This window comes from Rousettus aegyptiacus, unplaced genomic scaffold (genome assembly GCF_014176215.1).
Source record: "Rousettus aegyptiacus isolate mRouAeg1 unplaced genomic scaffold, mRouAeg1.p scaffold_m13_p_16, whole genome shotgun sequence".
Lineage (NCBI taxonomy): Eukaryota > Metazoa > Chordata > Mammalia > Chiroptera > Pteropodidae > Rousettus > Rousettus aegyptiacus.
The window spans coordinates 51,652,205-51,675,294 of record NW_023416291.1 but is presented as its reverse complement, the minus strand read 5'-3'; the positions used below and the strand labels follow the sequence as shown (position 1 = coordinate 51,675,294).

General features: G+C 55.6%; 1 protein-coding gene across 8 annotated transcripts in view; it reads right to left on the bottom strand.

The window, feature by feature from the left end:
* The window catches only part of RANBP3 (RAN binding protein 3), a 50,767-nt gene that overhangs the window by 3,356 nt on the left and 24,321 nt on the right, over positions 1–23,090 (bottom strand). For 2 of the 8 annotated variants that reach the window (XM_016145061.2, XM_016145093.2), the window contains 12 exons: positions 17,203–17,239; positions 17,028–17,114; positions 15,137–15,208; positions 9,945–10,010; positions 8,962–9,054; positions 7,920–8,038; positions 6,757–6,876; positions 4,832–4,935; positions 4,340–4,418; positions 3,191–3,293; positions 2,576–2,700; positions 914–1,034 (listed from right to left, as the gene is read on the bottom strand). In XM_016145061.2, coding sequence (XP_016000547.2) covers positions 914–1,034; positions 2,576–2,700; positions 3,191–3,293; positions 4,340–4,418; positions 4,832–4,935; positions 6,757–6,876; positions 7,920–8,038; positions 8,962–9,054; positions 9,945–10,010; positions 15,137–15,208; positions 17,028–17,114; positions 17,203–17,239 — 1,126 coding nt within the window. The other 6 variants (XM_016145086.2, XM_016145099.2, XM_016145070.2 and 3 more) reach the window with 5 other exon arrangements.

Here is a 23,090-nt window from a genome sequence, read left to right as displayed (position 1 = left end):
CATCTCGGTTCCAACCTCAGGGACGACTGTGAAAAGATGCAATGTGAGCGCTAGTACTGGGCCAGGAACTGCTGTTTCTGGAATGGCCAGAGGCCAATTTTACTTTGGGAAGATAAAATAAAAGTGAGTGTACATGTTTCACAGTATAAACACAGGTACATGCTGATTTTCTTCAAACGTGTACGTGCTGTACATACACATGCACCACACGTACATCCGTTTTTGTGGCCGGCATACTTCTGGGAGTGAAAGTCATATCTAGATGGCCCAAGAGCATGATTTATAATAGTCCAAAAACCTAGGAACAACTTACATGGCCATCAAGAGAGAAATGGTGACATACATTCATTGTCAACAGAATATTAATATAAAACTTGTTCCAAAAACAGTTGTGTTTCTAAGAAAAACCTGACACAGGAATATGCTCATAGTGAGTGAAAAGAGCAAGATAAAAAGTCACCCCATTTTCTTTAGCAAGAACCCACAGAACAGACAGGGACCATCAAAATGTCACGAGCAGAGATTTCTCTCTTTATAAAGAGACTACAATTGATGTTTGATTTCTGCTGTTTCCTTTCTACCAAAATTAACTGGCACTTTTATATGGTGGAGAAAAACTGGGCGCAGACTTTCCCTCTCTGGATGTGCACGCGACACCCCCAGTTCTACCTGCAGTGCGCGTACACTTAGTTCAAAAGCTGCCAAGTGCTCGTATCCATTTTCACACTTAGAAAGAGGGACGTTGCGGAAGGGCTGGCAGCTGCTGCCTCTGCGGCAGCCAGGGCGTGGGTGCTGGGGAACTTCCTGCGGGGCCCCGCTTCTCTGCTCCTTGGGTGGAGGGCCCGAGTTGGGACCTTGCCCTTCACTGCCTTGGGAACTCTGCACCCTCTGCACAGGGCCCCCTGCAGCTCACCTAGTCGGGACTGTAATGTCCCGTCGTCAGTCGACGCCATGTCGTTGAGTCTGAGCAGCCCCCGGCCTCTCTCCACCCACGACTGTGAGGTCTTGTCAAAGACAAACAGCTTACACTGGATCTGGAACACAAGGCGGCCCTCGGGGTAAGCAGGGACCCTGGCTGGGTGGTTGCCACTGTGACAGGCTCCCTGGGAGCCTCCATCTAACTCCTATGATCTAACAGGGTCAGCAAACTACGGCCGGGGGTCCACGTCTGGCCCTTCGCCAATTTCCCGTCTTACCCTTGAACTAGAATGGATTTTACACTTTTAGAGGGAAATTTAAAAAATTAAGGAAATACAAATCAAAACCCTGATGAGATACCATTTCACACCCACTAGAATGGCTGCAACCAAAAGACAGATGACAACAGGTACTGGAGAGGATGTGGAATCGGAGGCCTCACGCGTTGCTGGCGGCCACGGTGGAAAGCAGGTCCTCAAAACGCCAAACGTGAACTGACTACACGGCCCAGCAATGCCACTCCTCGGTACCCACCCAAGAGAACCGAAATCGGAGTTCGCACCAAAGCCTGTGCACGAACGTCCACAGCAGCGCGATTCAGAACAGCTGAAACGTGGAAACAGCCCAGCTGTCCACCCACACGCCGGGGTATCACCTGGCCACGGAAAGGAGCGAGCGCTGCCGCCGCTCCAAAGTGGACGGACGCTGGGCGCAGGACGCGCAGCGAGAGACGGCAGACGGCCGCCGGCGTGGGGCTCCACTGGCGCGCCACATCCAGAACGGGCGCGTCCAGGGGGACAGAGTGGCTGAGTGGGTGTCAGGGGCTGGGGGGAAGGGTGCGGGGGAGACTGGTAAGGGGCACGAAGTTTCTTTTTGGTGGACAAACATGTTTTAAATTAGTAGTGACGGTTACACGTCACTACCGAAAGAAAACCACTGAATCGTAGGCTTTAAAAGGGCAAATTTTATGACATGTGCCTTATATCTCAATAATGGTTACGTATTATTTTTAAAAAAAGAATAACCAACAGAGATTATACGTGGTCCTTTACAGAAAAAGTCTGCAAGCGTTTGTCGGTATTTCTTAACGTGGATAGATTAAAAAGCAACGTTGAGAAAAAGAAGTACCACGAAAACCTTGCACCAAAAACTCCCCTGTACTATATAAATGTGGTTTGCAGAGCCACACTAAGTGTCGAAGGATGAAAAGCAGATGAACGGGCACACGGAACTGGACGTGTTGCCCCAAGATGGGGAGAAAGATGGGGACAGTAAAGAGCAGGGCGAAGTCTGGGCTGCATCTGTGATTCTTTTCACCTAATAAAACAACGATGAGGTGCCGGAGCGACAAAATAACCACAGCTCGTAACTCTGGGTGGTAGGAGGCATTTGTTACCACCGCCTTCGAAATTCCCTGAACTGTCTCAAAACAGACCCTTCCGTTGGAAAACAACGCAATACAAGAAGTCCCTGAGCCCTGAGCTCTCAACGAAAGCCCCACCGCCAAGGTCCTACACGTGGGGACGCAGGCCCCCCGTCACCTCCGAGGGAAGTCTGAGTGCCTGGAGGGTGTGGGTCGAGCCTTCAGGGGCTGGACCCCGCGTTGCAGACGCTTTGGGTTCTGACGGCCGAGAGGCCCACCTTCACGCCGCCTCACCTGTAACACGTTGCTCTCCGCCTCCTCCCCGGTGATGACTTCCACTTTTTCCAACAAACACTTCCGTGCTGTTGCCTTGGTGTAGGCGGCTGCTGATTCGGCCAGGGACTCTGCAATGTCATTAGCTAAACAACGTTGACTATTTACTTGGTGGGGGAAGTATGTACCTAACAGGGGATAAATGGCCTAAAGGGTGCCAGCCACCCCACGCTCGGGATTTGGAGCAGACCCAGAAACACGCCAAGTGAATTCGGAATCTGCAGGCAGACCTGCCGGGAGCTGTCAGCAGCGCTCCGGATCTGCCGCTTCCCACTCAGGAGAGGAAAGACCTCCAAAAGGACACCAAAGAGAAACCCCCTCTGCCGCCTCCAGGCGTGAAGGAAGAGGGTGACAGCCGCCTCACCGCACAGTGCCACGGGCCCGGCTGGTTTTAGACGAGCACGTCTCCTTCCTGCTCACTGAAAACCAGTGCCCACGGCTTTCTGGCTGTCCCAGTGGCTGGTTCACGAGGTTATTACTGCTGTGTTGAGTTGGTCCCCACAACCCTCCCAGGCAGGGGTGTGGACGGACGTCACTTGAAAGCCCCTCCCAAGAGGCTGCAGGACAGCCACGTACCTTTCTCGGGGGTGGCCTCCTGGGACGAGGACTCGGACCCAGACTCAGCAGCTGAGTTTTCCCTGTTGGCGTCTGAACTGACCTCATTTAACTTGGGTGGGCTCTGCAGGGAAACGAAGATGCTCAGGGAGGGGTGTCTGCGCGGTCCTGGCCGGCCGACCGTTCTGCCAAGGTGGCCCTCGGCACGTCCCTGCTGGGCAGAGGGCTGCTTTCTGCCGATGGCTTCTCTTTCAAAGATTTGTGGGCCCATCCAGACCTGGCGGTCGTGACTGACAGTCCTTCTCCATGGGGCAGGTCCCAGCCAGCCCCCACCATCTCCACACACCCATTCTCAAGCACCATCTGGTGTTAAAACCTAACAGAAAAGTGTCCTCACAGGTCTGCCCTTGTGTGTCACACGTAAACTGCCCTTGCAGCGCCCAAATGGGCCCCTTCTGGCCTCACCGGGAGACATGGGCCACCACCTGATAGCACCTTGGGCCGCAGCATTTACCTCTGCGTGAGGTAGTTCTTTGACTTGCTTATTGTAACAGAAAAAGAACAGTACTGACCGCCATGTGGACTGAGACAAAGATGGAAGTAATTAGTTGGGCCCAGTACGGCTCCTTAGCCACACTCACAGCGGACCCAGAGAGCAGCGCATTGGACGGGGAAAGAAAAGAAACCCAAGCGAGGGAGCCGACAAACAATTCCAGAACCCCGTCCTGGCTGGCCAAGCTCCCCAGGACTGAGAGACGGCCCAAGGGCACCCGAGTGCCTTGGCTGTGCTGTACGGCAGTACGGGGGACACGAGGCACCCACCCCCCACCTCTGTGCGGCAGCTTCATGGTTAAGTGGGGCTGACCAGCCTTGGCAGAGGTGGCTCTGGGGGTCCCAGCAGCACCTCAGCCAGGAGGACCATGGCTTGTGACTCAAGGGATGCCTTAGGGTGGGGAGACAGGAAGCAGAATGGTGCTCATGGAAAGCGGGCAGCCTTGCCCTGGCTTTAAGCTGGTCCAAGTTGGGTCTTTCTCTTACTCGCAACCGAAAGCATCCTAATTTTATAGGAGACAGTGTGGCAGCCACACCGCTCCCTCGGACCTGGAAGAGGGGCAGGAGCTCCAAAACCCTTCCCGGCCCCAGAAGACCAGGCCCGTGGGGGCCACTCACCAGCACGCGCTCGCTCATGTTCTGGCCAAACACGAACTTGTTGCTGGGGGCGTCGGCATTGCTGGCTGAGTTCTCTAGACTGAGGAGAAGACAGGCTGTGAGCGCAGGGGTGGGAGCCGGTGACAGGAGGTCAAGCCGCTCCTGGCCCACTGGGTTCTGCTCTGGACATGAAGTCTGGGTGACAAAGGTCACTCTGGGAGCCAAAATAAACAACCCCACAGAACGTGGGTTCTGCCTCAGATGTCCACCGAAGTCCACCGTCCTGACCTCTCCATAGCTGTGCCCAGAGTGGGAAAGATGGAGAGGCTGGAGGACAACCGAGGTTCTGGACGCTTCTGCCCCATCCCCACCATCCTTCCCCGAGGAAGAACCGGGCTGGCTCCTGGCGCGGGTGCCGCCTCCTGTCCAGGCCCGAGTCAGGGCCGATGGATGGCCAGGTCCCTCTAAGGCTGAGGGTCTCCCCGCGCGCTTGGGCCCCAGGCTGACACGCACCTGGAGCTGATGTACTGGAGGAAGTAGTTGGTTGCAGGTGGCGTCTCGGAACTGGGGTGCCCGGCGTTCTCCACGTCAGCTGATTCGGCGTTCTCGCTGATTAACTGGGAACAGGCGGGGAACCCTTACACTCGGGACCGCTAAGCTCGGCCCGGCTGCACGAGCCCTCCGCCATGCCACACAGCTCCGGCACACCAATCCTATCATCGCTGTGCGCTCGGGTGTGTGTACGTGTGCGTGTGTGCACACACGCTGAGCACTGTAATCAACTCCACGACTTTTTGCTTCTAATGGTTAGGGCACAAAAATAACTCACAAACGATCACAGAGCTTTTTCAACCTTGTTTTAAAAAAAATGCAGTCAGGTTGGCATGTTGGCACGTTCCTCAATGTTTCTATGCCGGGACCACAGAACACTTACAAAGCTGGCATTCTAAGTCTGTTACGAACCTAAACAAAAGCACCATTTCGCGAGGGCTTCTTTGATGCCGACCGCCGTGCCCGTTCCCGCACATGCACGAACTAACTGCTGCCGAGAACCGAAAGGTGGGAAGGACGGACCTGGTCCCGTGAGCGGGACGTGCAGGCTCGGAGGGGCTCGGGGACCACGGCCCAGGGCTGCCCTTCACGGAGAGGCTGGGATGAGACTGAGACCTCAGATCAGAGATCACAAGAGCCTTGGACCTCCGGGAGACACTGCCCCCACCCCAAAGTCAAGGCAGCGTTCCCCTAAACCCAACCTGATGGCCTGGCCGGGCCCAGCCAGGCCCGGCCCCCGCTGAAGATGGATTTCAAGGCCCGCCCTCTGCTTGCATCCTCCTCCAGGGAGGGAGCAGCCCCTGAGGGGCTCATTATACTGGCTGAAGTCGTGCGAGATCACACCTATTTTCCATCTCTGGGGGCGTCTGTGCTTCTCCTGGACAGTGACACCACAGGAGAAGGCGGACGGCACGAGCTGCTGTTTTCTCTACGCCGATGAACTTCTGTTTCCTTACTTTACTGTTTCTCACCCTGAGCATCACTCACCCTGGGGCCAGAACGTCCTGGGCACTGCGGGGTGTTGAGCAGCATCCTTGGCTCATACTGATTTGATGCCAGGTACTGATTTGTACCTACCCCACAGTGTGACGACCACAGATGTCCCCAGACATGGCCACTGATGCTGCCTCTCAGGCCTCTAAAGGCGCTTCCCGCTAGATGAGCTGCTGGAAATGGCACAGAAGGACAGTCCCTGTGGCTGCGAAAGGCAGTGCTACCTGCTCTGATCTTCGCAGGGGGTGCAGGGTGGAGACACCTTACCACTTGCACATGCCTCCCGCCTGATTCAAAGTCCCCGGTCTGGCCCCGCCGCCCAGGAGGCGGCCGGGCAGTACCACGTGCTGTTGCTCCTATGGAAGAGAAAGCTACCTTTCTGCCGGAGCTACTTTTGGAAACTCAGGTGACGGTTCTCAGTCTGGAGTAGTGTGGCCCCGTGGGGAACAATCAGCACTATCTGGGGATGTGTGGTTGTCACAACTGGGTGTGTCCCTGGTACCCAGAGGGCGGGGGCCAGGGGTACTGCCCAGAGCCCCACGGCGTGTAGGTCGGGCCTCCCGTAACTAAGCACGATCGGGTCTGAATGCTGCTAGCGCCGACAGAAAACCCCGAAGGAAACAAAGCTCTCTCACCGGTTGCCTCCCTGTCCCCTGCCACCAGGGGCCACTGCTGAGTCCCACATTCAGGTGGCAGGCAGTAAGGGAGGTATACACAAGCAGCGGTGGCAACCACGGCCGTGGCCGAGCCGTGAGCCACGGGAGCACCCGTGAACGGCAGCGCCCCCCTCTCGCCCTCGTGCGGCAGGCTCCTGTTGTTGAACCTGCTGCATAAGGGCGGCACGTGAAGGTCGAGTCCCCAGCCCACAGCTCGCCCAGTCCCTGGGCACGTACCTTGACTCTGTCCCTCAAGTTCTGCCCAAACACGAACGCTGGCTGCGGGACTTGCTCTTTTTCCTCACAGCTGTCCTCCTCGGAAGTGTTACTAGACTCGGTTTTCTGGGGCTCCTTCTCCTAGTTAACAAAACCACCACCGAAAAGGGACACATTAGCGCTGAGCGAGCTGAACTACTTCCTGGCATGTCGTTTGCTCACGGCGTCTCCCGTGGGGAGGGTCCCTAGGCTGAGGGTCATCTGAGGAGAAGCTAGAATCAGAGTGATGCAGGCAGACCCCGGGACCGGATGAGGCAGCTGGGGACCGGGCGGGAGGACAGACGACGGCCGGGTCGCTCCTGGGTCCCCTCCGGCGCAGAGCTGCGCACCTGGCCGGCCGCCTGGGACCCCACCGTTAGTGTCCAAGCAGCACGTGCCGTGGTAACGAGTTCTAGCTCCATTTCCGCCAACGGGTTGGAAGGCAGGGGCTGAGGAGGGTTCGAAACGGAGCTGCACACGGTTGTCGTCGCCGTGTGAGCCTGAACGCACGGTGGGGGCTGGGGAGGCGGAGGGTGGAGACCCCCTGGCAGCACCTTCTCTGCCGAAGCAGACACAGATGCAGCCTGGTGCGTGGAGCCTGGGGCGTCACTGCGACTCGGACCCCACACCCGCCCCCGCCAACCGCAGAGCCGGCTCTGCGGCTCTACTGGAAACACGTGCTCTGGCCTGCATGATTCCACAGCCCCGAGGACTGCCGTTTCCAAAGAAAAACAAACGGTTTCTGGGCCGACTCCCAGTGGAAGGGGCACATGTGTGCACATCCCCAGGAGTCGCTGGGTGTGGCAACGGAGGCAGGACGTTTCTCCACGTAAACGGTTCAAGGCCCTCCCCCATGAAAGCCATTCCTCCCAGGACTCAATGGTCAGTGTGCCTGCTGGAGGAATGCCGCCCCGGGCCACGCGGCCATGCCACGCTAGACTCGGGCAGCGCAGGACCCCGCGGCAGAGCCCTGCCTGTGGCACCTTCCCTCACAGCCGTGGAGAGACCCCCTTGCACCTCGTCTGCCCTGACGCAGCTGAGCAAACCCAGGAAAGCTGACCCTGCGGGAGCGGGTGACAGTCTGCGTGCTCAGCGAAGCCCGAGGGGTCTCTCGCACACTGCGCTCCCTGCCTGGGCAGGCGCACCTCAGGTGCTGGCGCCTCATCGGAGGTCCTTCTCTGTGCGGGGCTGTCGGGCAATGTCGAGGTCGTGGCCCCTGAGCAGTCTGCTGGAACGCTGAGCCCGTTGGTGCCGCTGCTTGAGACTGTGGGGACACAAAGACAGTGGGGAAAGGGGGAGTTCAGTGCTGGGCCGCCTCTAGCCCCCGCCACTGTCTGGGCCAACAGCATACTTCCTCCTTGTTTAAGACAGGATCTGGTGTCATGCTGTAAGCCACAGATTCTTAGAAAGTGAAATCAAAACCAAAACTGAAACCACACAGAAAGGAGACTATCCTATTTCTTACTCCACAAAGAACTGTGTGAATTTGTAGTGTATTTAGTGTATCTAATTAAGAGGAAAAATAAATATTGGGGAACGGTTATGAGTTTTACAGAACAAGTTTTATGAATGACATTTTTATTTTATGCATTTTTTTCCTATAACTAGTCGAGATCACATGACGTGTACTGCTTTAAATCTGGCTTTGGCTGTTCAGCATTACAATAAAAAATGTCCCATGAAATTAAAAACTCTTCAGAAATATTAATTATTTCTTTCATGTAGGATGGTGCATTGCTTCTTGAATTACAGGGAAAGATCAAGATGAAGATACGAAAAGCTCATGAGTACTAAAAAAGTTAAGAACTAACAGAAAACCATGGTCTATATGGACGTAATGGAAACAGAGTTTGAGAGTGATATCTCTGAGTTGGGGAACAGGATGAAAACGCACCCCTTTGCGTCTCCGAGCCACAGGGCTGAGTTTCGCCCACCAACACATAGAGACGAAGCTGAACCCCTCAGGGAGGGGGGCAGCGCTGAGAAGCCGGGGTGCACAGTGTGCGCACCAGCAGTCAGGTCCAGCCTCCCGTCTTCCCTGGGCTCGCCAGGGCCGCCAAGGGCCGTTTTCCCCGCGCTCTTTATTTCCGAGTGCATTTGGCAGATATGGCCAAAGCCACCTGCTTGGCGACACAGCTGTCCCAGGCGCGACTTCAGAGATGGTCTACCCTGCCGAGCGTTGCTCACCTGTCTGTGAGAGTGCCTTTGGCTGCGGCGCTTGTAACACGGCCGGGCGAAGCACGCTCCGCTGCTGCTCCTTGGGCTTCTGGCTTGGCAGACCTGAGGATAGAGGTCGGTTTGCCTGGGGCCTTCGGCCCTTGCCAGCAGAAGCGAGCCAGCTCAGGCTCTCAGGCGCTTCCCAGACACAGTGACCCCAGGAACCCGTTTGATGCTTCTCACAGGCTAGACACTGTAGCGAAGCCTGTTTTGTTTTGTTTTTTGTTCTTCCTAAAAACCCCAAGATTTTTTTTTATAGCTAGACATGCAGAGTCCGGCTACTGTTCTTTTTATATGTGTTAAATGACGTTTCCATATAACTGATCATGTCTCTGACTTAATCTAATGAGCGCGGTAATGCTATAGGGGAGCCAAGGGACAGCTCGAGAGTCAAGCACAGACGTAAGGGGAAGCAGGGAAGCCACAGGAGACCCTCCAGACTTTAGGATGCTGCTTGGGCTACAGAAAGGAACTCAGTGCATCTTTTTAAAATGCCATATTGAGAAAATACCCCTGCCAAACACAACTCAGGCAAGAAGCACAAGAGAATGCTCCTGGCCCTGCCCGGGCACTCCTGCTGGACCCGGCAGGTCTGGACAGAACCATCACCGGGCTCCGCTCACTAGCAGCATGCCACTGGATCGAAGCCACTCCCCTAATCAGGGCGAATGCCATGGCATGCTGGGGCCAGAATGCGCTGGAGAGCGAGCCAGCCCGGACCAACTGAGTTATCACTGGGCGCAGAGCCCAGATGTCCCACTCCAAGGCATCTTAGGGCACCGGAGAGCTCACCGGTGGGAGAACCTCCCAGGTCTGACGGGCTCTCTAAAGCAGCTTCCCAGGGCTCACGTGTCAGGTGACTGAGCCTGGAGAACACCAGTGGGGTGTGCAGAGACCTGGAAGGGTGCGAGGAAGTCCCCCCGCTCCCCTCCCTCCCAAAAGTGGGCACCTACCTGCACTAGGTGCCTGGCCGTGGATTAGCGTTGGTGGCTTTAACCGGAACCCGCTGCTCTTTTCCTCTGCAAGCACAAGACAAAAGCTAAGAGCTGGCCTGCCGGAGTGGGCTGGCGAGGCTGGCAGGGCCAGGAGAGACTGTGGGCCGGGGCGGGCCCTGGCGGCTGTGGGTAAGGAGAACCAGGGCAATGTTTCCAGACAGAAACAGAAACAAAGAAGCCCCTCGACCACCAAGGCTGTGAAGCAGCCCACACGAGGAGGAGGCAGGGGGCTCTGGAAAGTGCAGACTCTGGGGCAAAGTGCTGACAGTGAAGACCCTGGGGCACTGAATGTGAGACAGAGTGGGGGTGAGCACTCCACCAAGGAGCCCTTCCCGGAGGGTGGGCGCAAGGCTGGCCGGCCCCTGGGCCACCTCATCCAAAGGCCTGCCGGGAGCTTGGACGCCGTGCTGCACTCGCAGGCCATGCAGTATGTCAGGGGGCCACCGCGTAAAGGTCCCCGGGACTCAGCTCCCTTTCCTAGACAACTTGTCCAGGATGCGTCTATGATCAGGAAGAGCCTCCGTACCACTAGCAGATGTCTGGGAAATGAGACATGTTTTCTGTGGCGAGATCAAGGGTGGAAGACCGCAGGCTCGCTCTCTCTCCAGATGTGACCGGAGAGCTTTGCCTCATCACTTAATGAGAGTACCGGAAGGCCCGGGAGGAGGAAGCAGAGCTGTTTGCCCCGTCCACACGTGAAGAGGCGAGGCCTCCCCGGCTGACAAATACGGGGGCTCCTGGGACATTTGAAACTTGGTTTCAGCTCAGCCACTGGTCCACACAGCTCCCTTAATCTGTACATCTTGGTGACTGTCCATCTCAGAAGGGGGTGGCGGTGGGGGTGGGGAGGATGGTCTAACGCCATCCTTGGTGGGAAGGATCAGTATAAAAAGCCTTGCGACTCTAACAGGCCAGGTCTGTCCCCGGGAAAGCACGGGGACGGCAGAATTTTGGGCTCTCGGGGACAGCCTTGCTTTTGTGCTAAGGTCCAATCTACTGGAAAAAACCCTCATCAGGTTGCAGGGAATAAGATCACTACACAAAAATCAGTTGTGTGTTTCTACACTCTAGAAACGAACGACTCAAAAGTGAAGTCAAGAAAAAAACTCCATTTACGACAGCACAAATGAGAATAACATACCTGGGATAAATTTAACAAATGAAGACTATAAAATGTTTTTGGAAAAATCTAAAGACTTAAATGGAAATATACCTCAAAGGGTCACATAGTGTGTAAGATTTCATCTATATGAAATGCACATCCAGAGACAGAAAGCGAATCTGTGGTTGCGAGGGCCTGGGACCGACGGAACGGAGGGTGACAGCCAGAGGGCACAGGGTTTCTTTTTGGGTTGATGAAAACGCTGTAAAGTTAATTACGGTAATAGTTGTGTAACTGCCTAGATATAATAAAACTCAACCAGTTGTTCACTGAAATGACAACACAAATGCTTTGTCAGACCAAACTTTCAGGCAGGAAACAAAATCAAATCACATTTCTGGATGAACAGGAGGCCCCTCCCTGCTGTCTCCACGTTGGTGAGCCAAACTGCTGTCCTTGGGCAAAAACAGGATGACAGAAAGTCTCACTGCTGGTCAGTGAAAACGGGCTGAGCCTGCGAGGCGCCTGCACGCCACGTTAGAGGGCTGGTGCCTCCCCCACCTGCGGCTGGCGCACAGGCACTGCACCTGGGGGCAGCCGACAGCCCGGGCGCAGGGCACATGCCCCGCCAGGCGCTCCTTTTTAGAAGGAAAGTACTGGACTACATTGCCAAAGCTCGAGGTTATTCAGAAGATGACTGGCATTTAACATTTAAGAAACGGAGATGAAATTCACCATTTAGGTAATTTTTGAAAGCCCCTAGAGCTGGCTCTGCAATGCTCGCACTGTGGCTACAGATTGATGTCCACCCTGTGCTCTGTGCAGAGGCAACGCTAACAGCTAGGACCCCTGGGGCTGGCCGAGGCTGACCAGGTGGCAGCAGGCCCAGATAACCGTGGCCACTGCCCAAGCCCCAGCACTGGGCCCGGTGCCAGGCCCACCCCAGATGCACTGGAAATCCACACTGAATTTTGCAGTGAGTGGATGGCCAGACAGACAGGCAGCGGGGACTCAGAACAGAAGGGGCCTAAAGCAGTAGGGAGGTGTGATCACAGGGCAGTCGAACCCTGGAGGACCCTGTTACAGGCCCCATTTTTACTAAAACAAATGTGGTTTCTTCTCACGGCTGCCAGAAACTCACTTTTCCTGCAATATGGTCAGGGTAGAGCCCCCCTCTCCCGTCCCCCGGCCAGGGTCACCAGGGTACACAAGTGGCTACACTGGTGTGTTCTTGAGGGCGCATGCACACCCCTGTGAGCTTGCTGCGGGAGAGGCCATTCCCTCTGGGGCAGCGCCTACCCTCTTTTGAATCATGTCTGAAGCAAGCAAGCGCCTCTGAGAGTGCATCCTCCCCGGCCTCAGAGAGAGTCCGAGATGTCTGAGGAAGCAATGCTCACGCCCAGGGACTCCAGATTTAACCAGGAAATTGTATCCGACTTTACCCTGACGTATACTAGAGGCAGAAAGGAATCCAAGAGGAGGTGGCCTGGTGGGGGCTGGGGACTGGGCAAGGCTGGGGCTAGGGGAGGGTGGGAAGGGGGCTCGGCCGCCCACGGGGGGCGGGGTGGGGGTGCTGGTGGAGTGATGACTGAGTGCCCTGAGCACAAAGGGAGCCAGGTTTCCTACAGTTAGAAAAGAGAGGCAGAAATTCGAAGGGGAAGGTCAAGATGAACCCTGTTGGTGCTGAACTAGCAGTACCTACGTGAACCTGAGGTTACCCACATCTGCAGAGAGAGATACAGAAATACATGGAAATGTAAGCATGTGTCTGCATACAAATATATGTGTATCTGTTTCTGGCTGTGTGTGTGTGTGTTCCCAGCTCTGGGCACTGAGAGGGCCTGGGAGCAGTGACAGCCCAATGGCAGTGAGCAGATCTGGGTTTCTCGAGACCATTCTCCACTAAGAAGAACCAGAACCCCTTTGAGAAAAGGGGAGAGAAGATGCTGAGCCTGGACTCTCGTTATGATAGAAAGTAAAGAAAGTGCTTAAAAGAATGACAGGGACTTGCCGAAAGGACTCTGGCTTGACGGGGCCCATTAGCCAAGTCTGGGCCGATGACAATAAACCAATGAGTAAAACGAGACGTGAATATTAAAATAAGTACTAATAACAACAGATTATAACTAAATACAGGAATCTTTAAGTCCATATTGATATAAATGACTAAGTGGGACGGAGAGAGCTTTCCTTACAGTAGAATGCCAGTCAGTGGATACAGGAGCAGAGACAGGGCAGAATACATCCATCCAGCCGTCATCACAGTAATGAGTAATTCAAGCAAGAAAATACCAGTGGACGCTAACACGGGAGGGCGCAGTGAGAGGAGGAATGACATGTCGTCGTGTCTCAAAGTATCTCTCCAGAAAATATTAATCACAAAAGGGAAGAATTGACTTCACAGTGGAGAAACCAGGCAGGTCCACCCCAAATGACAGATCAGTTAACCCTGCCCGCACAGCACACACTGGGCACCCCTTGGGAAGCGCACAGCTGCACCTGGGTGGTCCAGCCCCAATGCACAGCCTGGGTGGGAGGAGGCACCAGGGAATGCTGGACATACCCTCATCACAGGACTTCTCCAAAATAACTGGCCTGTAATTTTCAAGGTCATAGAAGTCAAGCTAAAACTGAAGATAGAAAGAGACATGGGATATGTGGCTTGGACCTGGTGACTTTGCTCTGAAGGACGTCATTGGGACAATCGGGGAAAACTGCAAGGGGCCCCTAGGCACAGGGACAGAGAAGTGCTTCATAAAAATTTTCTGTAAGTTTTAAGATTTTCTTTCAAAATTAAAGCTAAAAAATAAGACAGGGTGGCAGGCAAGGATATGAGGTTTACTCTGCAGAGCCGATGTGCAAGTCTAAAACGGCTGCATGCTGCACTGGGGATCGGGGACCACAGAGTGGGCTGTATCAGGGCCTCTGGGGCAGGACCAGACTGCCTTGTTCTCAAGGCTACCCTGCTCGCGATGCTGCTGGATAAAGGTTTTGGGGGCAGACAGAGGGGAGTGAGGCCTCTGCTCGCAGACCTCAGAGGTGATCATGAGACTCATAATGGAACTCAACGGCATAAAGAGGTCAAGACATGAGGCTTTGGTGACTTATCCCTAGGCCAGAACAGGCTCACCATACATGACTTGCTAAAGCCAACGCCCAGGTACAAGCGAAGATCTTCCGAACCGGGGAGGGGGTCAGGGCCAAATGGTTTGCTTTTAGAGTCAGAATGAGTTCAACTGTTTGAAAGGGTGCTGTCACATCAATCCTCAAAGTTACAAAAACCTGCCTGTTCCCTTGACACCGCCCTCATGCCAGAGAATGACTTATCTCGTAACGCCTTTGAAGTCAGCAATGAATTTATATAAGGCAGGTTGGGTTACAGAATTTGGTGGTTAAACTTGCTCATTAAATCTTTATGAGGAGAAACTTTCAGGAAATATTGGAGTTGGTTCTCCCGCGAAAGACCAAAAAAGGCAACCCCGTATTCTTCAGAGGGGAGTGAGCTGTGTTCCTCCAGGTTTTAAAGCTATGATTAAGTATATTTACCTCAACACATCTAAGCAATACTAATTAATGTGAAGATTTAACACACAGAAAAGAGGTCTGGAGAATTATGTTTCACATTAGTTACTTCTGAGATGGCAGAGAGTAGTAAAGGAGCAGGCAGACTCTTTAAGTCTATGTGTTTCTAATCTGCCTTTTAAAAGCATGGATGTATTACTTGTGTAAAATTTTGAAAAATGAGTAATATATCTCTCTCTTTCCTTCTTTCTGTTCTTCCTTTCCCTTTTACCCCTACCAAAAAAGATGTAAAACTCTTTGTAACTAGGCCTTGCTTACTTACAGAAGCAGAAATATGAAGTGTGTCTCACACCAAATTCCAAATGCACAAACTGAAATGTTGGGAACACATTTGGGAACAGAAAAAGAATCCCGATTTCCAACTGCCCACTCCTGTTAAGATGTTATTTTACAATATCAACTGTTTTTCATCCCAGGAAAACCCCCAGTGACTGGCTGTGAAAGGCAAAGGGAAGTGAGTTCTCACCTGGTTCTGAGTCAGAATTGCCTGCAGATGGCTCGCAGAAGGTTGATGGCATAAAAACATTGTTTTTTGATACTGTCAGCAGGAGGTGCAGACAGGGGAGGGAACAAGAGGAAAAACAGAGTGAGTCAGTGGGCAGATGTGCCACCTCTCCCCCGAGGGCTCGCTCCCCAAGCCCCACCGTGGAGCGGGAGGTGGGGTCAGCACTGTGACCGAGGCCTTTGGACACTCGGGACTGTCTGCAGCAAGACGGGGGCTCTCCAGCCGGGACCTGGAGTCTAGCACTTGATTCTGGTCTGCTGTGGCCCCCTGTGGGGGTGGCCAGGAGGTAAGCGGAACGCGCTAGATGTTCCGAGTCGTACCTGGGGCCAAGCCTCAGTCATGGCTCCTTGTCACCAGTTGGGGCTCGAAAAGTTGGCTGTACCCCATCCTGTCACCTGTTTCGGATCTTACTGCCACCGCCCGCACATCTGCTTCCCCTGACAACTGGGAGCTGAGAATTCCTAGACCAACGCACCAGAGGAGGGGGACTGTCTGGGGGCCGCAGCACAAATCACCTGGTCTTGTCTCTGCTGCACCTTCTGGATGCAGAGAGTGGGGTTTAGCAGCAGGCCGTAAATGGAAGAAACACAATCACAGCCAGGGAGCGGGAGCCCCCTCATTTCGTAGGAACACCTCTGTAACGAGCCGTAGCGACTCTTAAAAAGGAACATCCACTGCAGCCTGGACTGCAGACTGTCCAGATGGCGCCTGGTCAGCGAGTGACAGTGTGCCCATGCACGGGGGTCTTAGGCAGTTGTGAAAAAGGAAGTGGCAACATCCAAGAAAAAGCATCAAGGCAAACAGGTAGCAAATCAAGTGTGTTACAGCGACAACCCTGAAAGGGCGCTCACTTTCTGCACCACCGTTTCTGTAAAGTGTGCGTTACTTCTGTAAGCAGAAACGAACCTTCCGAGAGTGACCGTTTCCCCTTAAAGTGGTATCCTTAAGGTTCGCGGTTGTAGAATGCTTCACATAAACTCCCCAGAATGGACTTTAACTTGGGTAGCCGGAGATCCTCTCCCAGTACGTGTGCGCCTCTAAGTCAGGGCCATGGAGGCCAAGAGAGGGAACGCGGGACAGCGCCGGGGGGACCGAGCCCAGGAGACAGGGACGAGGGGAGCAGCTTGCGGCAACGTTCAGCCTCCGACGTGCAGGGGTGTCCACAGGCTCGCGAAGCATCCGCTAAGTCGCCCTAGTGCCGCTCCACCCTGGAGCCTGTCCCTCTCCTGCACCAACCTTCGAACAAGCCCTGCCGGGCTACTGGCCTTCGTGTGCGTGCTCAGACCATGCCCCGTCCAGCTGCCTCTGCAGGGCCCCAGCCTGGCCCACCCTTCAAGGCTCCACCGAGCCCCCTCCTCTGGGAACTCATGGCATTCCACGACCAAAGTGTCTGCTGAAGCCACTCGGCTCACTATGCTCCGTGTGCGTGCGGCACACGCGCATGCGATTCGCAGCTGGACCAAGCTGTCGGTGCGTGGCACGGGGTCACTTCCCGCACCTTCAGTCTGTGGACACGGCCAGCAGCCTCTGAAAGGTGGACATGTAATTAGTGGTCAGGGCCTCTCAGAGTGCCGACAGTCCTCACTGTCCATTTCAGAGGGGTCATTTTTCTTGGGCACCTTCCTTATCAGTCCACTAGGTCACACACCTCTGTAAGTGTCACTGATCCCAGGCTGGGGCACCTGGTGCTGCATCCCGGGCAAGCTCTAATCTTACTGTGACAGAGACCAAGTCGCACTGATTCTAACTGGATCTGGGCAGGAGACGGACGACGGCGTGAGACGCTGGAAGGGAATGGCGGGCTTACGAACACGGATGCGTTTACCATTCAATAAAAGTCTGCGACTGTTACCTGGCTGCGCAGGCGGGAACTGGGTTAAAGAGGACGTCCTCTCGCGCTTGGCAGGAGGGCAGTAGCTCCCGTCTTCTCGGTCAGAATCTACGGAAAGCAACGGAGGAGGAGGGGAAATCAGGGTGCTTCCGGTCTTACAGTCGAAGACGGCGAGACGATTTAGAGGTTTCCTCACCTTCTCCACCTTCGGGGCTGGAGCCTCCCGCTGACCTCTGAAACGAGAGCACAGTTCAGGGTGGAAGAGGGGGGCCAGGCTGCCCTCTCGCCTACCAGTGTGAGTTCCATGACGGACGGTCCCGAAAACCGGCGCTGAGGGCGAACTCCCCGAGCTCGGCCACCCACCTGTCACAGACTTTCAGCCTAACACTCAAAACCTCCCCTGTGAACCTTGTGCACCTGGCTGAGCTGGCCACATGCCAGGGAGCCCACTGAATGACAGAGCGCACACACGGCACAAGGATCAGTTCGTCTTTCCACGGGTTACAGCTACCTGGCGTACCACCCCGCAATTCCAACACAGTGAAGCTATCTGGCCAAAACTCGTTTTGCTGAGAGCTGGAAAGTGACCCTCTCTCCACTCTGATGGGCAGCGGAACTGTTTACAATGGTCACGCAACAGAGGATCATGGTGGTCTCCATGCCTTGCCCTGGCACATCCCACGGGGCGGAAGGAACCGTTTCAAGGTACACTGTTGTTTCCAGGGCAACTTAGAGCCCTGATGCCGTGGACCAGTCTGCTGCAAAGCGCTGGGAACAGGACTGTCAAGTGCAAGTTTAGCAGAGTACAGAACCACGGAATGTATGCCCGCCGGGAAGGAAGGTGGCTGGAGACTCCGTAACAACCTTTAGTTTCAGAATGTGAACAAGCAGCGATTAAGATGTCTTAAAATGAGTCCCCTCCCAATCCGGGACAACACACGACCCGCACGTCCACCCCTTCTCAGGGAACTGTGCTTCTTGAGAACTCAGCAGCCAAAAGCAACCAAGGAGGGTGGACACCTCTCCTCCTGGGGCACTGTTTAAGGGCCAGCAGAGGAGCCACCTTTCCAGAAAAGCCCCTAGGGCTCAAGTTCAGCTAACTGATGACCAGCTGTCTGGGGGAGCTATGAGGAATGAACCCAGACAGCGCACGTGAAGCTGCTCCGTGCGCCCAAATGGCGTGGAGCAGGAACCAGCTCACTGCTGACAAGGGAGCCTGGGGGACCTCCTAAGCCGGGCAGCTGGACTCTGGTGACCTGGCACCCTCTCTCCGTCCTGAAGTTGGGGACCTCAGACTCTGCCCTGGTGAGAAACTCCTAAAGCCAGGCGCAGCACACTTTTTCATAAAGGTCCAGAAAGTACTTTCAGCTTTGCGAGCCGCGTTATATATTGTTTTTGTTTTTACAGTCTTTTAAAAATGTAAACGCCACCTCAGGTTGCAGTGGTGTTTGGATCCAGTGTGTGTGGATCCGTTTCCTGTAGGATGGTGAGAGCCTGGACAGTGAGCAAAGGGTCCTAAGCTGGACGCCCTTTCTGTGTGAGCTGCTGAGTTGGGTTTGAGTTAGAAAAGCCAGCTTGGGCTTCCTGTTCCAAGTCGGTGTCCTAAGAGCTCCCTGAAGTGTCTGTGAAGGGGAGAATGACATTGCCCCCAAGTGTGACCTGGGGGACTGGGAGGCTCAGAGAGGACCATCCATCCAAGTGCTTGGAGAATACAAACCCTTGTGATAACGGGTTCAGCGGTCTCCGGGGCAGCTGTGAACTAACCACGGGGACCGCAGGGAGCAGGAACTGCTCGACATCCCCTTGAAGGCTTGTAGACCCAGGCAGTTTCCCCCAGCTCTGCCACTGCCCAAACAGGAAACCCTGGCAGAGCAGCTCCTTCGGACAATGGGGCGCTGACACGTCCCCTACAGGGGGCTGGTGAGAGGTCGACAGGATAAGTAGGTGATGCCTGCTCAGCCCAGCACCTGGCCTTGTAACCGTCCCGTTTGTGGCCACGCACACCTGGCCGTGGCCGCCCTCTCCCAGCAGGCTCGGTTCTGCTGGACCTTACACTCTCGGGCGGGGCTTCAGAGCTCAAAGCTTAGGCCTGAACTGGAGAGCTGGATGCGGAGCAATGTCCTGGGGGCAGATGGGAGTTGAGGGGCCAGGTCTGGGGACCCTCAGAGGGGATAAGAGGAAGGTCCCGCACGCAGGACTTAGCACGAGGGCCGAGATGCACTCCCACAGAGCCATGATTCTGCAGGCTGGGGTCCAGCATGACATCTGGTAGTGGAGCTGTCACGGGCACATCAGGCCTTCTGTAGGGAAGATGCCCTTCCCTGGGTAGCATTACAAAGGCGCAGGCTCCAGCCTCCCTCCAACTCCTTCGCAGTGGGCCCAGCCCATCCCCGGCCCACCTCTGTCCCTTTCCTCAAGTCCTGTGGCTCTGCAGGTCCTGTGGGATCTGCCACTTCCTGGACTGACTCTGGGACCTGGAAACGACTGCCCTCTCTGGACTCACCCACCGACGCCCTCCTTCCCCCTGACATCCCGTGTGAGAACAAAGCCCTCGGTCCTCCGGCATCCCCACCCTCTCACTCCGACCATGGCAGGGTCCCCACCGGCCTCCAAGTTCCCGGGGGACTGGCCTGCGGCCCCACACAGCAGGAGCCTGCTTGGCATCAGCTCAGTAAGGGGCCGTGGAGCAGCCGTGGAAGCCCGTGTCCCCCAGGCTGCGGCAGAGCAATGGCCCACGTCCCGGCCGGCAGCCCAAGTTTCCTTGTGCTTCCTCAGCTGCCGCAGAGGCCACCCTGCCCAGCTTTCCTCGGCCCTGCTGGCCGCCCCGTTCATTTCCGTGTGTGACTCTTCCAGGGCTCCTTCTGCAATAGGTTTCTAATTGCATGCCACTGCGGTCGGAGAAGACTGTATGACTTCAATCCTTTGAGGTTTGCTGAGACTGGGTCTGCGGCCTAGCAAGCGGTCCACCCTGGAGAACGTCCCGCGTGTCCGTGAGGGGAGCGTCTACTCTGCGGCTGCGGGGTGGGGCGCTCTGCAGACACGCCGGGGTGGCCTGGGTTTGTGCTGTTCGAGTCGATGTCCCCATCCATCCGTCTGGGTGTCCTACCGACAACCGAAAGTGTGGCACTGAGGTCTCTGGCTGCTCTGACTGAACCGTCTGCGTCTCCCTTCGGTTCTGCCAGTTTTCGCTTCATGTATTTTGGGGCTCTCTTACCCACACCTAACTTCCTCACCCCTGCTAGTGACACCCCGAAACCTCAGGCACTTGGATCACCTTAAGAACCTGGTGGGCATGGACCCTCTCCCCAGACCAGGAGACGGGGCCTCTGGCCTTCGCCCCTCTCAGGGTCCGGGACGCGAAGCAGGACGAAGCAGGACGAAGCAGGACGAAGCAGGACGCCGGTGCGCCCCGCGCCAGCCGTCCCTGCTGTCGCACTCCGGCCCGCCTCCTTCGTGTTTCCCGTGCACGGCGCCCTGTTCCCGCCTCAGCGTTCCCTCTCCGTGCGCTGGTCCCAGGGCCTAGAAAGCTTCCCCTGCAGGTCCACTTCGCGGGCCCCTCGCCCTCCTCCAGGGCGAAGCAGTGCCCCTGCCTACCTCGCCGCCGAGCAGGGGCAGCTCTCCGCCCCCGGCCTCCCTCGGGCCTCTGCATCGCTTCGTGTGTCACGGTGCGAAATGATCTAACGGGCCTGTCGAGTGCCCCCCCCCCCCCGCTGCGAGGCCCCGCCCTGTCTGTCCTGCTCACCGCTCACTACGCGACACCCCGGACACGGTGCACAAAAGAAGCCTGACAAGTCCTGGAGCCCAAGTCTTCCACTGTGACCCCTTTGGTGTCCTGGAGAAGAAAGGCTGCCTGGCCAGGAAAGATTCAGACGCTCCTAGACCCCAGGCCCCAGGAGACCCTCAAATCTTCGCCCTCGGTCTCTTCTAAAAACAATCCCACAGGCATGTGGAAGGCCTCTTAGTCCTGGAAAAGCTAGGAGGCCAGGGTTTCGGAAGGATGACACAGGAAGACTGTCTCGCTCAGAGAACCTTCCAGAAACTGTTAGACCCTCATGCTGCGTCTGACACGACTGACTCCGAGCCATGAGTAAAATGACGCTGACAACTCTCTTAAAAAAAAACTAGTGTAAGCAAGCAGGAAGACAGAACGTGAGGCGAGGTCATTTCTATGTGCCTTTGGATGTGCTGACTTCTAGAAATCCTCAACGGATGCCCAGGTGAGGTGCGGTCTGCCTCCTACACCCTGCTGGAGAAGGGCTGAGTTTGCTGTTCAGCTGCCTCGTGCTGTCGTCCCCCCAAACAGGAAAAGGTCTGGGGCGCAGCGAGGGGCTCCTTCCATTCTTGAAGGGGCTCCTTCAAGCCCTACTGCCCCAACCCATACAAGGCCAAGGCCGGCTCCACCAACACTTTCCTTGGATATAGTAGGTTGGTGGCCAGGCCCTCTGCCGCGTCAAAGCTGTCTGGGGGCTAAGGGAGCTGCTACTCAGGGGTCAGTCTAGAACAATGCCTGGGACTTCAACTCCTCAGACCCAAGGGGTCGTCTCCATGAGGCCTTGTGGAAGGAAGGGTCTACACACAGGCTTTCGGGACCTGTGCTTCCCAGGGGGTGGGGGATGGGAGGAGGAGCGAGGACAAAAGCCGAGTGCAGAAGCCCTATTTCCTCCTCTGCCTCTTCCCATACCAGAATGCACCTCTATGAGGACAACAGCTGGGCGACGCGGAGGTCAGCACCCATTTGAGACTCAATGAAAAAAGTCTCCCCAACTAACCCTTTGAAAAAGAACAAAGATAACCTTTCCACTGGTTTCTCTGGCATCGGGATGGTGTGAACAAATGAAGCAGGTTCATAAAAGACGAAGTCTTCCTAGCTCCGTGCGTGTGCGTGTGCGTGTGCGTGTGCCTGTGCGTGCGCGCCCGCTGCAGCCTGGGAAGCAGGCCGGCCTGCTAGAATGGAAGGAGCCCCTCGCTGCGTGTGTCGGGGCAGCCGGGCAGGGGCAGGCGGCAGCCGTCCTCGCCCCGGAGAAGACGCTGGACTGACTCCCAGGGGAAGCGGCTCGCTCTGGGAGGCGTGTCAGTCCCTGTCGCCGAGTACGAAATTGGAGGTGATGTCTACCCAGGATGGGACTGCAGGGGTGGGAAACGTCTGTTCTTCGTATAAGGGATGAAATGGTGAAAATTGTGATTGCTACATTTATTAAGGACGTCTTCCTCCAAAAGAAACACTTAGCTCTTGTAAGGCTGCCTAGTGTGGCCTCGAGGGGGATAAAGGTGTCCGTCCGGGGAAGAGGACAGAATGGGAGATGGTCTCAGAAGCTGACACCGACAGACACACAGGCAGTATGCAGGAGCGAAGGCTGCTGCCTTCCCAACCTCCTGGAAAAGATCAGAACGCGAGACCGAGTCACGTAAGTTCCTTCCAAGACACATGGGACGGCACTGGGCCTGCCTTGGCCTCGGCGACTCCAGTCTGCACCGACCAGTTACAGTCCGGCCGGCTGCGAGCTGAAAAATCAATCAAGAGCGGGGCCTGCGGACGCGTCCTTGTTTTCACATAGACTGCGGGCCAATATGATGCCGTTTATCCTGTGACTGAGGCAACTGGCTCAGAGATTCTCACCAAAGAGGCAGACACTGAGAGAAGAACAGCAGAGGTGGCCCCCAAAGACGTGAAGCTGGGCGGGGGTGGATGAGGGTCAGAGCCCGTCAGGAGCTGGGGGACGAGGGAAGCTGTCCAGCCAGGGGGCTTGTTCCAGAATCTTTCTAAGCTTCCTGGTGGGTCTCATAAACAGATTTTAGGCTTGTCAGCGCCCTGGCTCGGACCTGCAGTCCAGCAGACTTCAGCCAGGCTCAGGGTAAGCACAAAGCTGCTCGCTTTCTCTGGATCGGAGAACTAAATCTGAATGTGGTTTGGTCTTCTGCAAACTGCTTTCTGAAAGCCAGAAAGTCTGATATATAGAGACTTTTTCCTGTTACTGAGTCTTCCATGGCCAGAGTGCTGATGAGACTGAAAGATGATCAGGGCCCTTTATAAGAAATGATTCAGTGAGCCACTATTTATTATGAGGAGCTGGCGCTTACAATCCC